General features: G+C 47.3%; 1 protein-coding gene across 1 annotated transcript in view; it reads left to right on the top strand.

The window, feature by feature from the left end:
* The window catches only part of GRB10 (growth factor receptor-bound protein 10), a 226,299-nt gene that overhangs the window by 71,477 nt on the left and 142,089 nt on the right, over window positions 1-12,733 (top strand). The window contains exon 3 of the mRNA XM_010831055.1: window positions 8,028-8,122. Within this exon, the coding sequence (XP_010829357.1) occupies window positions 8,042-8,122 (81 nt within the window). The 5' untranslated portion in view covers window positions 8,028-8,041. The remainder of the gene's footprint in view (window positions 1-8,027; window positions 8,123-12,733) is intronic.

The raw sequence follows: 12,733 nt of genomic DNA, 5'->3' as shown, positions 1-12,733 counted from the left end.
CGGCTGAGCTAGGGTGTCTGGGGGCTGCGGGAACCACCCAGTGTCTCCCATGGTTGACCTTCTCGTGTCGTCACCCTCACGGCAGGGTGGATCAGAACACCTTACATCTACCACGAGCATCATGTGTAGCTGGTTGTGACCTGAAAAGCATAAATAATCACTTCATCCACATCTGCTGGAGTCTCCAGAGTTTCTGGTGGGAATACCCCATGTACTTTTCAGAAAACGTGTTATTGAGTGCAGCATTTTTCAAGTTTATGACCATTGTATCATTTTAATTTAGTACACATTGCCCTAAAGTGGAAAAAAAATAAACATGAAATGCAAAGAACAAAGCCATGTTCAAGTTCAGCTGCTGGGTCCATCCAGAAGTGTAAATATTTACAGTATTAAGAAAAATGTTGACTCTGGAATCAGCAAACTTTTGACTTTGCCTGAACTGTTTTTCTGAACTACAGTCCCATAAGGGAAGAAGTGCAAGTTTTATGAAGAAGAGTATCTGAATTTTTATCACAAGTTCAAAACTCAGTCAAAATGTGGCATACATTATTTACATTAGAATTCGTGCAAAAGAGGACTTAACTTTCAGAATTAAAGGGTTGTGTGGAACTGTGACAGTGAGCAAAACTTGCCAATGAACCCCTTGAATCGAAAGAGTGAGACAATAGTTTGGTACAGTTTCTTAGTCATTCTACACCTGTTCATGAGATGCCTTTTATCATCATAGATACACAGTTGCAATATCAACCTGCTTTGGAAGCTGTTCCTGTTTATCTGTATAAGCACACTGTTCTTGTTAACTCCACCGATGATTTAACATTTAAATGCTTTAATGTAGCACAGTCTATCAGAACTTCTGTGCTGTTGTAGGACATTTAGAAGAAACACTTTCTCAAACGCCCAGACACGGAGAACAGACTTGGGGTTGCCAGTGGGGCAGGGTGGGTTGGAAGTTTGGGGTTAGCAGAAGCAGACTGTTACATACAGGATGGATAAACAGCATCTTACTGTATAGCACAGGGAACTGTATTCAATATCCTGTGATAACCATAATGGAAAAGAATATGAAAAAGAATACATATCACTATGTATAATGGGATCACTTTTCTGTATGGCAGAAATCAACACAATATGGAAAATCAACTATACTTTAAAAGAAAAGAAGATTGAGGTTGCCTGTCCAGAGATGGTACAAGTTTTTCAGTCTCCATGAGAGTAGGATAATATTAGAACTTTTAGTCTTTGTCAGGTATGGATGGTAAGATGATTTTTATGCAGGACCTAGCTGGATGGATTCCATTTCACCTCCCAGACAGCTGGGTTACACAGAATCGCAGAACTGAGAGATTGTATTGTTGGTCAAGACACATGGAAATGTACAAACTTGACTAAAGAAAGAAGTATTTAGAATCACTACTTTATACAGCCCCAAGCTTTAGCATCCTAAGAAATTCTGCCAACTCTATTGGTTATATAAAAAAAAAAAATTAGTGAAAGTTGTTAATTTTATTAAAGGACGCTCACTGAATAACCTTTTCAGTAATTTTTTGCAACATGGGGATAAAATACGAAAAACAAAATTTGCCATTTCAGCTGTTTTTAAGTGTGCAACTCAGTGGAATTAAGTGCATTCATAATGTTGTGTAAACATCACTGCTGTTTCCAGCACCATTTCATTATCCCAAATGGAAATTCTGTGCCCTTTAAACAAACCCTCCTCCTACTAGACCCTGATCGCTTCTATGTTTTGTCTTTAAACTAGGTGTTAACTCATATAAGTAAGATCATACAGTATTTGTACTTTGTAATTGGCTTATTTCCCTTACCATAATGTCTTTAAGTTTCATCCATGTTGTAGCATGTATCAAAATATCATTCTTTTTCAAGGCTGAATAATAGCTCATTGTTTGTTTACAGTAATTTTGCTTAGCCATTCATCTGTCAGTGGATATTTGGTTTAGTCCCATCTTTTGGCTACTGTAAATAGTGCTGCTTTGAACATGGATATACAGGTACTTCTGATTCTTTTGGGTGTATACCCAGAGATAGAATTGCTGGAACTTATGCTAATTCTATGTTTAATTCTTTGAGGAATATACATACCATTTATTATGGAGGCTGTACCATTCTACATTTTTACTAGCAATGCAGAAGGGTTCCAATTTCTCCATATCCTCGCCATGTTTATTATTTTTATGGTGTCTTATTGTGGTTTGATTTGCCTTTCCCTAATGACTAATGATGTTGAGCATCTTTTCATGCTTACTGATCATTTGTGTATCTTCTTTGGAAGAAGCGTCAAGTCCTTGGCCCTTTTTTTATTGTGGTTGTATTATTTTGGATATTAAGCCCTTATCAAATATATCATTTGTAACTATTTTTTTTCCCTTTCTTGGGTCTTTTCACTCTCTTGAGAATGTCCTTTGCACAAAAAGTTTTTAATTCTGATGAAGCCCAGTTTCTGTGATTTTCGTTTTTTGCAAATGCCTTTGGAGTCATCAGACGGTAAAGCGTCTGCCTCCAATGCGGGAGGCCTGGGTTCGATCCCTTGGTTGGGAAGATCCCCTGGAGAAGGAAAATGACAACCCCCTCCAGTACCCTTGCCTGGAAAATCTCATGGACAGAGGCGCCTGGTAGGCTACAGTCCATGGAGTCACAAAGAGTCGGACACGACTGAGTGACTTCACTTTTGGAGTCATATCCTGGAAATCATTGTCACATCCAATATCATAAAAAATTTTCCTTATGTTTCTTTCCAAGAGTTTTATAGCTTTAAGTCCTTGATCCATTTTTTAATTAGTTTTTGTTTGTATGGTAAGGTAAACATCCAACTTTATTCTTTTGCATGCGGATATCTAGTTTCCCAGAACCAATTTTCGAAAAGACTGTCCTGTTCCCCATTAAATAGTTTTTGGACCTTTATTGAAAATCAGTCCAGCATTTGTGTGAGTGTTTATTTCTGGTCTGTCTGTTCTGTCCTATTAGTCCATGTCTGACCTTACACTGGTAATTACACTGTCTTAAGCACCACAGTTTTGTAGTGAGTTCTGAAATTAGGCAATGTGAATCCTCCAACTGTGTTCTTCTTTTCCAAGATGTTTTTGGTTACTTGGGGTCCCATGAGAATCCTTAGGAATTGTAGAAAGATATATTGATCCCTGCAAAACTGCCAGTGAGATTTTGGTAATGATTGCATTCAATCTGTAAATTGCTTTGGATAGTTTTTTTCATCTTAACAATATTAAATGTTTCAACTTATGAATACATAATGTTTTCCTTACAGCATCTTTATATTCTTATAGCAACATTTGGTAATTGTTGATAATTGGTGCACAAGTCTTTTGCCTCCTAGGTTAAATTTATTCTTAATTATTATTGTTGCTATTTTGAATGGAGTTGTTTTCTTGATCTCCTTTTCATTGTTGGTGTTTAGAAACACATGTGATTTTTGCATGTTGATTTTTGTATCCTGTAACCTTGATGAATTTATTCATTAGCTCTGGGAGGGTGGTGTGTGTTTGTAAGTGTTTGTAACTGTTAGGATTTTCTGCAGATAAGATCATGTCCTCTGTGAACAGAGATAACTTTAGTTCTTCTTTTCCTGTTTTCCTTTTTCACTTGATGGCTCTGGCTAGAATTTCCTATCGTTCGCTCAGTAGAAGTGATGAAAGGATCATAGGTACCTCGTTTGTGATCTTAGAGGGAAAAGCTTTCCATCTTTCATCACTGAATTTGATGTTAGCTTTGGATTTGATACATCTTATCAGAGGCCAGTTAATCCAAACCTTTTGCTATGTCTAACTATGGTTTTCTTTTCACTAAGAACCTACTCGACAGAGCTTATGGAATATATATTTTTCTGGCTGAGAAGCAATTCCATCTGGCAAACAGAGTCTTTCAAAGGTGACATTTAGGTAATAAAACTGACATATTTAAAATTTTCAGAATTCTTAACACCCACTAAATTTGAAACTCAAGGGGAAAGTCATGTGTTTCTGTTTGCTGAAAACATCCAGGAGTTCCTGAAGGCCTGCACAGCAAGGCAGGCAAGACATACCAAGTGAGCTGGGGACAGAGTGGGCAGTGCCGGCACGAGAAGGCAGGGGCCACGGACAGCCTGATGGTGGAGAGGTGCCGAGAGGGTCCTCAAGGGGCCAAGAGGGCACTGACCCCTCCCCTATGCCACCGGGAGGGGGTGCGGGGAGAGAAACTGAGCCCAGGAGAGTGAGGCTGCAGTCAGGGTGGAAGACGGCAGGAGTGCTGGGGAAGCGGCCGGGAGGTGGGCAGGCCATGCAGGCGGGCTGAGTGGTGGCCGATGGAGCCGTCAGACCCGTGTGGCCGTGTGTTTGTGGTGGGGAGGCCTGAAGAGGCATCATGGTACGGTCCTGGGATCATGCCGCAAGTGCTTGGGATGAAGAGGTCATGGCTCTTCAGTGAAACTGACCATGCATGTGTGTCTAAGGAGATTGAAGGAACTGGCTCCACTGATAGTCTGGCAAGTCTGATCCGTGGGGCAGGAGTTCGCTGCAGCCTTGAGGCCAGATTCTTTCTTCTCCAGGAAACCTGGAGTCTTTGCTCCTTTACAGTCTTCGCCCTCAAGGCCTCCAGCACATGGGATGAGGGGCCACCCCGCTGTGTTCGGGAATTCGGGCCAAGTGACTGCAGATGTTACCATGTCTCCAGAATGCCTTTGGAACAAAGCTACTTTGGAGTCTGATCAAAGGGCTGGGTGGTAGAGCCTGGACAGAAGGGCACGTGAGACTGACTGCCATGGGGCAGATTGGCTCCTGGAGCTGGGGGAGCCTGGAGGCCTGTGGGCTGCCGTCTCCTGCGGAGGCCTCACCCGTCTTGCTCTGGGGACGAACTCCTCCCCCCCCCACCCCCTGCCATCTTGTCATCACCAAGTCTCTCCAGCCCAGCAGCCTCTCGTGGGCCATTCCTGCGTTTCTGTGCTGATTTTTAAAGAATCCCAGAGACCTTGTGGAAAACATAAATGACTGGTGGTAAATGTTACAGGCTTAGGGTGCTTCTGTTCCTCTTAGCTATGGTGACAGTTTGGTGGTGTTTTAAGAATTTTCGGTCTGTAATCGTTTTCTAGAACTACCGTAACAAAGAACCAGAGACTCGGTGGCTTAAACAACAGGCATTTGTTTTCTCATAGCTGGAGGTGGGGAGCCTGAGGTCAAGGTGTGGGCAGGGCCACTTCCCCCGAGGCCTCTCTCCTGGCGTGTGTATGGCCGTCTTCTCCGGGTCCTCACGTGGTCCTCCGTCCACGTGCGTCTGTGTCCTCATCTCCTTTGTTGAATTCGGGTCCACAGTAATGCCTCATTTTACCTTAGTTACCTTTTTAAAGACCTTTCCTCCAAATACAGCAACATTCTGAGGATCCTGGATGTTAAGGGCGTCAACAGATGAGTTTGGGGCAGGGGACACAGTTCGGCCCATAACTGGATCTTACCTTGATAATTTTGCTCTTTTGACTGGTGGCATTAATATCCCTAGGGCTTCCCTGGTGGCTCAGTGGTAAAGAGTCCAACTGCAATGCAGGTGATGTGGGTTCGATCCCTGAGTCGAGTGGAAGGGATGGGCTACCCATCTCAGTGGTGGTACCTGGAGAATTCCATGAACAGGGGAGCCTGGCAGGCTGCAGTCCATGGGGTTGCAAAGAGTCGGATGTGACTGAGCGACTAAACAGCAGTAAATTAATATCCCTAATTTTATGCCCTACCTAAATCGTTCAGTTTTCCTCTGAGAACCTTCTGTGAGTCTTTTAATTCTGGATTCTAGAAAATTGAGCCTGTGAGTTGAAGGAGAACTCTGAACCATGACGAGCTCTGTACTGGGACACTTTCTGGGGTTTCTGGTCTTTGCCAGTCTGTCCGCTGTGTCCCGCGTTCTGTCCTAACCTTCCTGTCACTTTGTGCCCCTGCGCTTGGCTCACCCTCTCTGTGGGCTGTTTACGGGGCTTCTGTAATTTCTTTTCCATGGGTTTTGTTTGCTACATGTCAGTTCTGATGTGAAGGCTCCCAGCATCTTTCTGTCTGTCTTAGGGAGATCTTTGAAGACTCCCAGCATCTGTCTGTCTGTCTTGGGTAGATCTTTGCCTGCAGTATTTCTTCCAGTCCCCTTTTTTTCCCTGATTTTCTAACTTTTCATTAAGATAAGTGAGCCACTTTGTAAATTTTTCTTATTTCTCTCAAAGTAAAGCCACGTCAGGGAAATAAGTCCTTCTAGGCCCCAGAGGATTAGATCAGAAAATGGTTTCTCAGCTCTGGTTCCTGGTTTGCCCATCACTGAGGCTCTGGCTGCCGTTCACTGAAACGCAACCGAAGTTGAGCCATCTACTTGAAGGGGATGCTGGACACCCGCCTGTGCCCTCGGGGAACCTGTGGGGCAGAAGGGTCCCTCCAGGTGGCCCAGGACAAAGTGGGTGGGTGTTGGAACTGTCTGGCTTTCCCTCATCTGATGGGGTGATGCCGATGACCCAAGAACCCCTTTGGGCATCCTGTCTCTGTGAATGTGGCTGCAGAAAGCCTGTCAGGGACTCAAGTCCTGCACAGCCAGTGTCTCTCTGTTGGTGCTTCCTGAGAGTTTGCACAGAGCAAGCCTCTGTCACTAGTAAGCACATGGTTATGGTTCCTTTGTGGGGAGTGAGACCAAGCAGGGGCATTTACAGCTCTGCGTGGCAGATGGAAAGAGGGCTGTGAGCCCAGCATGTGGCCCAGGAGCCCAGAGTGGATGCTGACTGAACCATCGTGGGCGGTGGTGATTGGTCAGGGACAGTCCAAGGGGACTTCCTGGAGGAGGTGACCCCTCAGCTCAGTCCTATAGGGCCGTAACACTTACAGCAGCTGACAGAGCTCAGAACAACACTATGGATGCAGAGGCAAGAGAGAGCCTCATGTGGTCAGGAGTTATGAATTGCTCAGGGTCCTTGGGCTGCTGGGGGAGCTGAGGAGGGTCTGAGTGTCTCTGAAGTGGGTCACAACAGAGACTGTTGATGGCTGTTGCCACTGTTCCTGAAAATATTCTTACTTCTGATGATTTCTGAGAAGAATGGTGTGAGGGATCTTTCTGACTCTAATACTGGTTCCTCTCTCCTCCTGCTCTAGTCCAGAGTGTGATTTGTAACAGTCTTCTGTCTTCATGGAAATGAAACTCTGATTTCTGCTGAGATGTGGAAGATGAGATGTGTGCTGCAGAGGTTGTGGTCTGCGAGTGTCGGGTGGTGGGTCCCCAGTGCAGACCAAGCTGCTGTGCCCACCTCCCTCCTGCCCCCCGACCCCCGACAGTCCTCTGCGTTGCTGGGGGGGTGGGTTTTGTCGGGGTCAGTTCTGGAACTCTCATGGACCATCCTGTATGAATCAAATGTATGGCTTGTGCCACAGGAGATTAAAGAGAAAGATGGGATCTTACTTCCCTGCCTGTCTGGGGCTCCTTGTTGGAGTTGAGTGTGCACTTTCACGGAGCTGAAGTCGCTCTGGCACTCCTAGGAGGTGGCACGTCTCACATCTGTTCCAGAGGCTGTGGCTGTGAGGGCTGTTCTCCAAGGCGGTCCCTGCAGGGAGTGTGTTGGATCTGTGTATGGTGGTTTGATGTCTGCTGAGAGGGTACCTCCTAGGGTTAGGGTTAGGGTTCTAGGCTGTGGCTGGTCAAGGCAGCATTTACATGGGTGGTGCTCAGAGGGCCCCAGCACCACCTGCCCCACCTCCCCGCAGGCTAAGCCTGTGTTGCCCACAGTATGAGAAAGTCTTCAGAGTGTTGTATAACTGTCCTCAGAAGAAGAGTCAGGTGACTCATGGGGACTGCTGATCGGTCCGGCTTTCAGTTCTCTGTGTGGCTCACCCCTCTGAGCACCTCTGCCCGACAGGCCCTGTGACCACAGGTCAAGGTTGTGGAGTTGGTGCCAGTCCCCTGACTCACCCAGAATGCAAGTGGTGTCCAGGGTCAGCCCCCTGCCCCTGAGCCCCTAGAGAGCAGTGGGCCTTCCCTCTGTCTGGGTTTCTCACAGACTGTCTCTGTTCCAGGTCCTGTGCAGTCCATGTGGTTTGAAGACCGTGGGGAGGAACCGATGGCTTTAGCAGGCGGCCCAGATTCCTTCCTGCACCATCCGTACCACCAGGTAGGGGGGCGCGGACGGCGGACCCTGATGGGGGGCGCTGGCAAGGGCCAGGGCGCAGGCGGAGCTCATAACCTGCCCGCCATCCCTAGCCGATGAGTGAGGAGGTGCTGGCCGGGGCCGTGAACACGTCCTGCACGTCTGCACGGCCTTGCTTCCTTGCTCTGGCAGAGTTCATCTCTGTGGCCACAGCATCCTTTTCTGCAGTGTTGTCATTGAGGTGCACACTTGCCTGCAATGAATCAGGCCCTGTGTTGTTCCTTGCTGGGCCCTAAAACTCCAGATGGCGAGTGGGAATGGTGGCAGGCATTGGGCTGCTGAAGGAGAGACAGGAGCTTTCGGGGTGGGAAGTGGGTCAGAGGAGCTTCTTGGCCTGGCAGTGACCTGCCTGTCACAGGTGGGGCCCTTATCACCCTGAGAGCATCAGGCAGCCTGTGTGGGGCAGCGGGTGTCCCCCCAGCCCCTCTGCAGGGGCTGCTGGACGAGTTTCACCAGTTTCCTGTATGTATCCCCTGGACGAGTTTCACCAGTCAGTTTCCTGTATGTATCTCCTGAGGCAGGCTTCCGCTGGAACCTTTGCTTTATGGTGTAGATGGGCACTTTGGATCCTTAGATCTTTAGACTGGATAAGAGAATTTGCATTTCTCCTTATGAGTCTTGCAGCACATAAAGCGCTTGAATCATCTCTTGGCCTCCATTTACCAGCAGGGTCTTAAGTTTTGAAGTCCCTTGATCCGATGTTTGCACTTCTCTGAGCTGGTCTCTCTCTCTTCGTCTGTGACATCCTGTTTAGTTGTGGTGATGATTATTTGCGTATAGCATCATAGCTGCAGAGGGGTGTCCTCCTGATTTGTGTGTGTGTGTGTGTGTGTCATAGAGAAACAGATTTTGGAAGAGAGACTGGAGACTAGGAACAGACTGGGAGTAGGATCCACTGTGATCACTGAATTTGAGACAAAGCCACCATCAGTTTCAAGTGAGAAAAGAGGGCTCAAGCCTCGGTAGAGCCATGAAGCTTGCTGGTGACCCCGGGCATGTTCAGTGGGTGAGCTTTTCCAGGCCCTGTCCTCTGCCTCCTGTGGGACTGTTTTCTTGGTCTTAAAAAGGCCGGGTTGCCTCACCCTGTTGATTGACACTCCGAGCTGCCTCCGTGGGTCATGGTTGCAGCCCTCACTTGGCCACTTAGCTTTGGCCGGTTGTCCCCCAGCCTTCTGCCTTACACTTGGCACCAGTGCTCCCAGGAAAACCGGATCAGGGATCCTCAGGGGCAGCCTTCCCCCAGGAAATAGGCCTGTAAGTTAGCTGAGTGTTCTCTCCACTGGTCACCGAGCAGACCATGAGGGCTCAACAAGGCGCAGGGAAGGAGCCGCCTGAGGCCCGCTTAGCTCATCGCCCTGGCATCTCAGACTTCCTTTGGTCCAGGCAGAGACGGCAGGATTGCCAGTTGCAGCCGGTGCCCAGCTTCTCAGACTTGTGAGGTGTTTGTAGTTGGCGTCCCAGTTGCCCGCGGCTCTCTGCAGGAGCCAGAAGGAGGCGGCCGCACCGTGGGCCTGCCAGCAGACCCTGTCGCCCCGGGGAGAAGTGCTCAGTCACGCTGTTGAGTGGCTTCCACAGGCGCTGTCGCGCTCCTGTGAGTCCAGCAGGCCAACTTGGCAGCTCTTATCCTGTGTTCCTGGAAAATCAGCTGACAGTTCCAGAATTTCTCAGAACATGGGATGATTTACAGTGCATTCAGTCTTGAGTAATATGTCGTTACAGCAAAGAGATAAATCTCCAAGTTTTTATAGAGAGGAATTTCTTTGTACGATCTTCAGCAAACAAATCATGTTCTCATTCTAGCTGCTCAGCCATCGCTGTGGCTTTTGGATTAGGTGCAGGTTCCGTCAGTGAGCCGCTGGGCAGTGTTTTCTGGACACAGAAGCACCAGAAGGATTTTGTGTATTTAATCACCCTGCTTCCTGCTTCAGAGACATTGGCGGCAGGTTGGTGGGGGTTGGCGGGGGGACCTGGTGGAGGGGAGATGAATGGCTTCACTCCGCAAGGCTTTGGTTCTTCCTTTGAACTGTACTGTTATAGTTCTATGGCCTTGGGGGAATGATGGGATGCTTCAGGGGCCCTGCTGGTGAAAATGGGTGAGTGATGTCAGTGTGCTGTGGGACTGGAGGAAGGGTGTGGGAAGTGCTCAGTAAGGGGCCAGCCCCGTCTTAGGTGCCCACCCAGGGTTGTTACCAGAATTCCTTGGTGTTGAGTGAGCGCCAGCTGGGTGCCATGTCAGTGCTGGGTGCCAGCTCCCCTCCAGCAGGTTCATTCCTGGGCCCTGCTGACTCCTGGTGAGGGAGACAGTCCTGGGGAAACTGGTGTATGAGATACTTGTGAGTAATGATGGTGATTCTTAAGCAAGTAAAACAGGACAGTGGGGGAAAGATGCTGGGAGGTCAGGGAGGCCCCCTGCCAGGGTGTGCCTGGAGCTGGGGTGGTGCTCTGGCCTGGCAGTGCCAGAGCCTCTTCGGGACCAGGGACCAGCACACCTGGCCCGGAGAGCCAGGAACGGGAATGGATATCTGTCCCTTAGGAACGAGAGGTCTTTGGTGTTGGTGATTTAGTTGCTAAGTCGTGTCCAACTCTTTGCGACCCCATGGATTGTAACCCTGCAGGCTCCTCTGTCCATGGGATTCTCCAGGAAAGAATACTGGAGCGGGTTGCCATTTCCTTCTCCAGGGGATCTTCCCAACTCAGGGATCAAACCCACATCTCCTCCATTGCAGGTGGATTCTTTACTGACTGAGCCACAGGGAAGCCTGAGAGGTCTTTGAGGCTTTTTAGATAGAGGCCCACAGCCCACTCTCTGCGGTTCTAAAATCCCCAAACCTCTGAACCAAGAAGTTTCTTTGTTTCTCATGTCTCAGAGAATCCAGCCCGATCAATTAGGACTGGGTCCCTTAGGCACGTGAAGGGGCTTGGTGACAGGGCCACCCTGGACCCTGTGTCATCTTTCTCAAGTCCAGACCATTCTTAATTTCCAGCTGTACCCTCAAGGTTATTGATAAAGGAATTATGCACCTATTATGAGATGTATTTTATTTATTATACGTAAGACATTTGCTGTGCTTCAAAACACATACACACACAAAACTGCTAGAAAATAGAATGAATAGAATGTTGAGCTGTTATGTAGAAACAAGATTCTTAAATGTAAATTTGAGATAAGTTGTTAAGATTATTGGCACATCTCCAGGTATTTAACCCAAATATTTATTTCTACTTTTATAACTTTTTCCCTGATTTTTGAAAACACATCCACCTGTATTGGAAGTAAAATGTTGTAGAATCTGTCTTTGTGATCTTGATCTCCAGAGACTCTTTGCTAGTTGTTGTTTAATCGCTGAGTCACATCCGACTGTTTGTGATCCTGTGGGTTGTAGCCCACAAGGTCCCTCTGTCCATGGGATTCTCCAGGCAAGAATACTAGAGAGGGTTGCCATTTCCTCCGCCAGGGGATCTTTCCGAACCAGGGATCGAAGCTGTGTCTCCTGTATTAACAGGCGGATTCTTTACCACTGAGCCACCAGGGAAGCCCCTGTTTGTCAGTAGAGAGTAGAAAAACAGCCTTCTGTGATGGCTTCTCTTCCCCTACTTCTCTGTAGGGTAATTTCATAAATTCTGTCCCAGCCCCATGTCTCTGCAGATTGCTTCCTTGGCCCCATTTCAGTTGTACATTCCTGAGCCTTCTGACGAGGAGCCTCCCTTTGCAGGGCAGAGGTTGGCAGACCACAGCCTGTGGGTCGTATCTAGCCCCTGCCTGCTTTTGTAAATAAAGTTTTATTGGAAAATGGCTACACTCATTTACTTCTATCTTTTTTTTTTTTCTCATTTTATTTTATTATTATTTTTTTTAATTTTTTATTCCTTTATTTCTCATGTGTTCCCCATCCTGAACCCTCCTCCCTCCTCCCTCCCCATACCATCCCTCTGGGTCGTCCCAGTGCACCAGCCCCAAGCATCCAGCATCGTGCATTGAACCTGGACTGGCATCTCGTTTCATACATGACATTTCACATGTTTCAATGCCATTCTCCCAAATCTTCCCACCCTCTCCCTCTCCCACAGAGTCCATAAGCCTGTTCTATACATCAGTGTCTCTTTTGCTGTCTCGTATACAGGGTTATTGTTACCATCTTTCTAAATTCCATATATATGCGTTAGTATACTGTATTGGTGTTTTTCCTTCTGGCTTACTTCACTCTGTATAATAGGCTCCAGTTTCATCCACCTCATTAGAACTGATTCAAATGTATTCTTTTTAATGGCTGAGTAATACTCCATTGTGTATATGTACCACCGCTTTCTTATCCATTCATCTGCTGATGGACATCTAGGTTGCTTCCATGTCCTGGCTATTATAAACAGTGCTGCGATGAACATTGGGGTACACATGTCTCTTTCCCTTCTGGTTTCCTCAGTGTGTATGCCCAGCAGTGGGATTGCTGGATCATAAGGCAGTTCTATTTCCAGTTTTTTAAGGAATCTCCACACTGTTCTCCATAGTGGCTGTACTAGTTTGCATTCCCACCAACAGTGTAAGAGGGTTCCCTTTTCTCCACACCCTCTCCAGCA

Source organism: Bison bison, unplaced genomic scaffold, assembly GCF_000754665.1.
Source record: "Bison bison bison isolate TAMUID 2011002044 unplaced genomic scaffold, Bison_UMD1.0 scf7180017864522, whole genome shotgun sequence".
NCBI lineage: Eukaryota > Metazoa > Chordata > Mammalia > Artiodactyla > Bovidae > Bison > Bison bison.
Note: the sequence above shows the minus strand (reverse complement) of the source record. Positions and strands in the feature narration are given on the sequence as shown.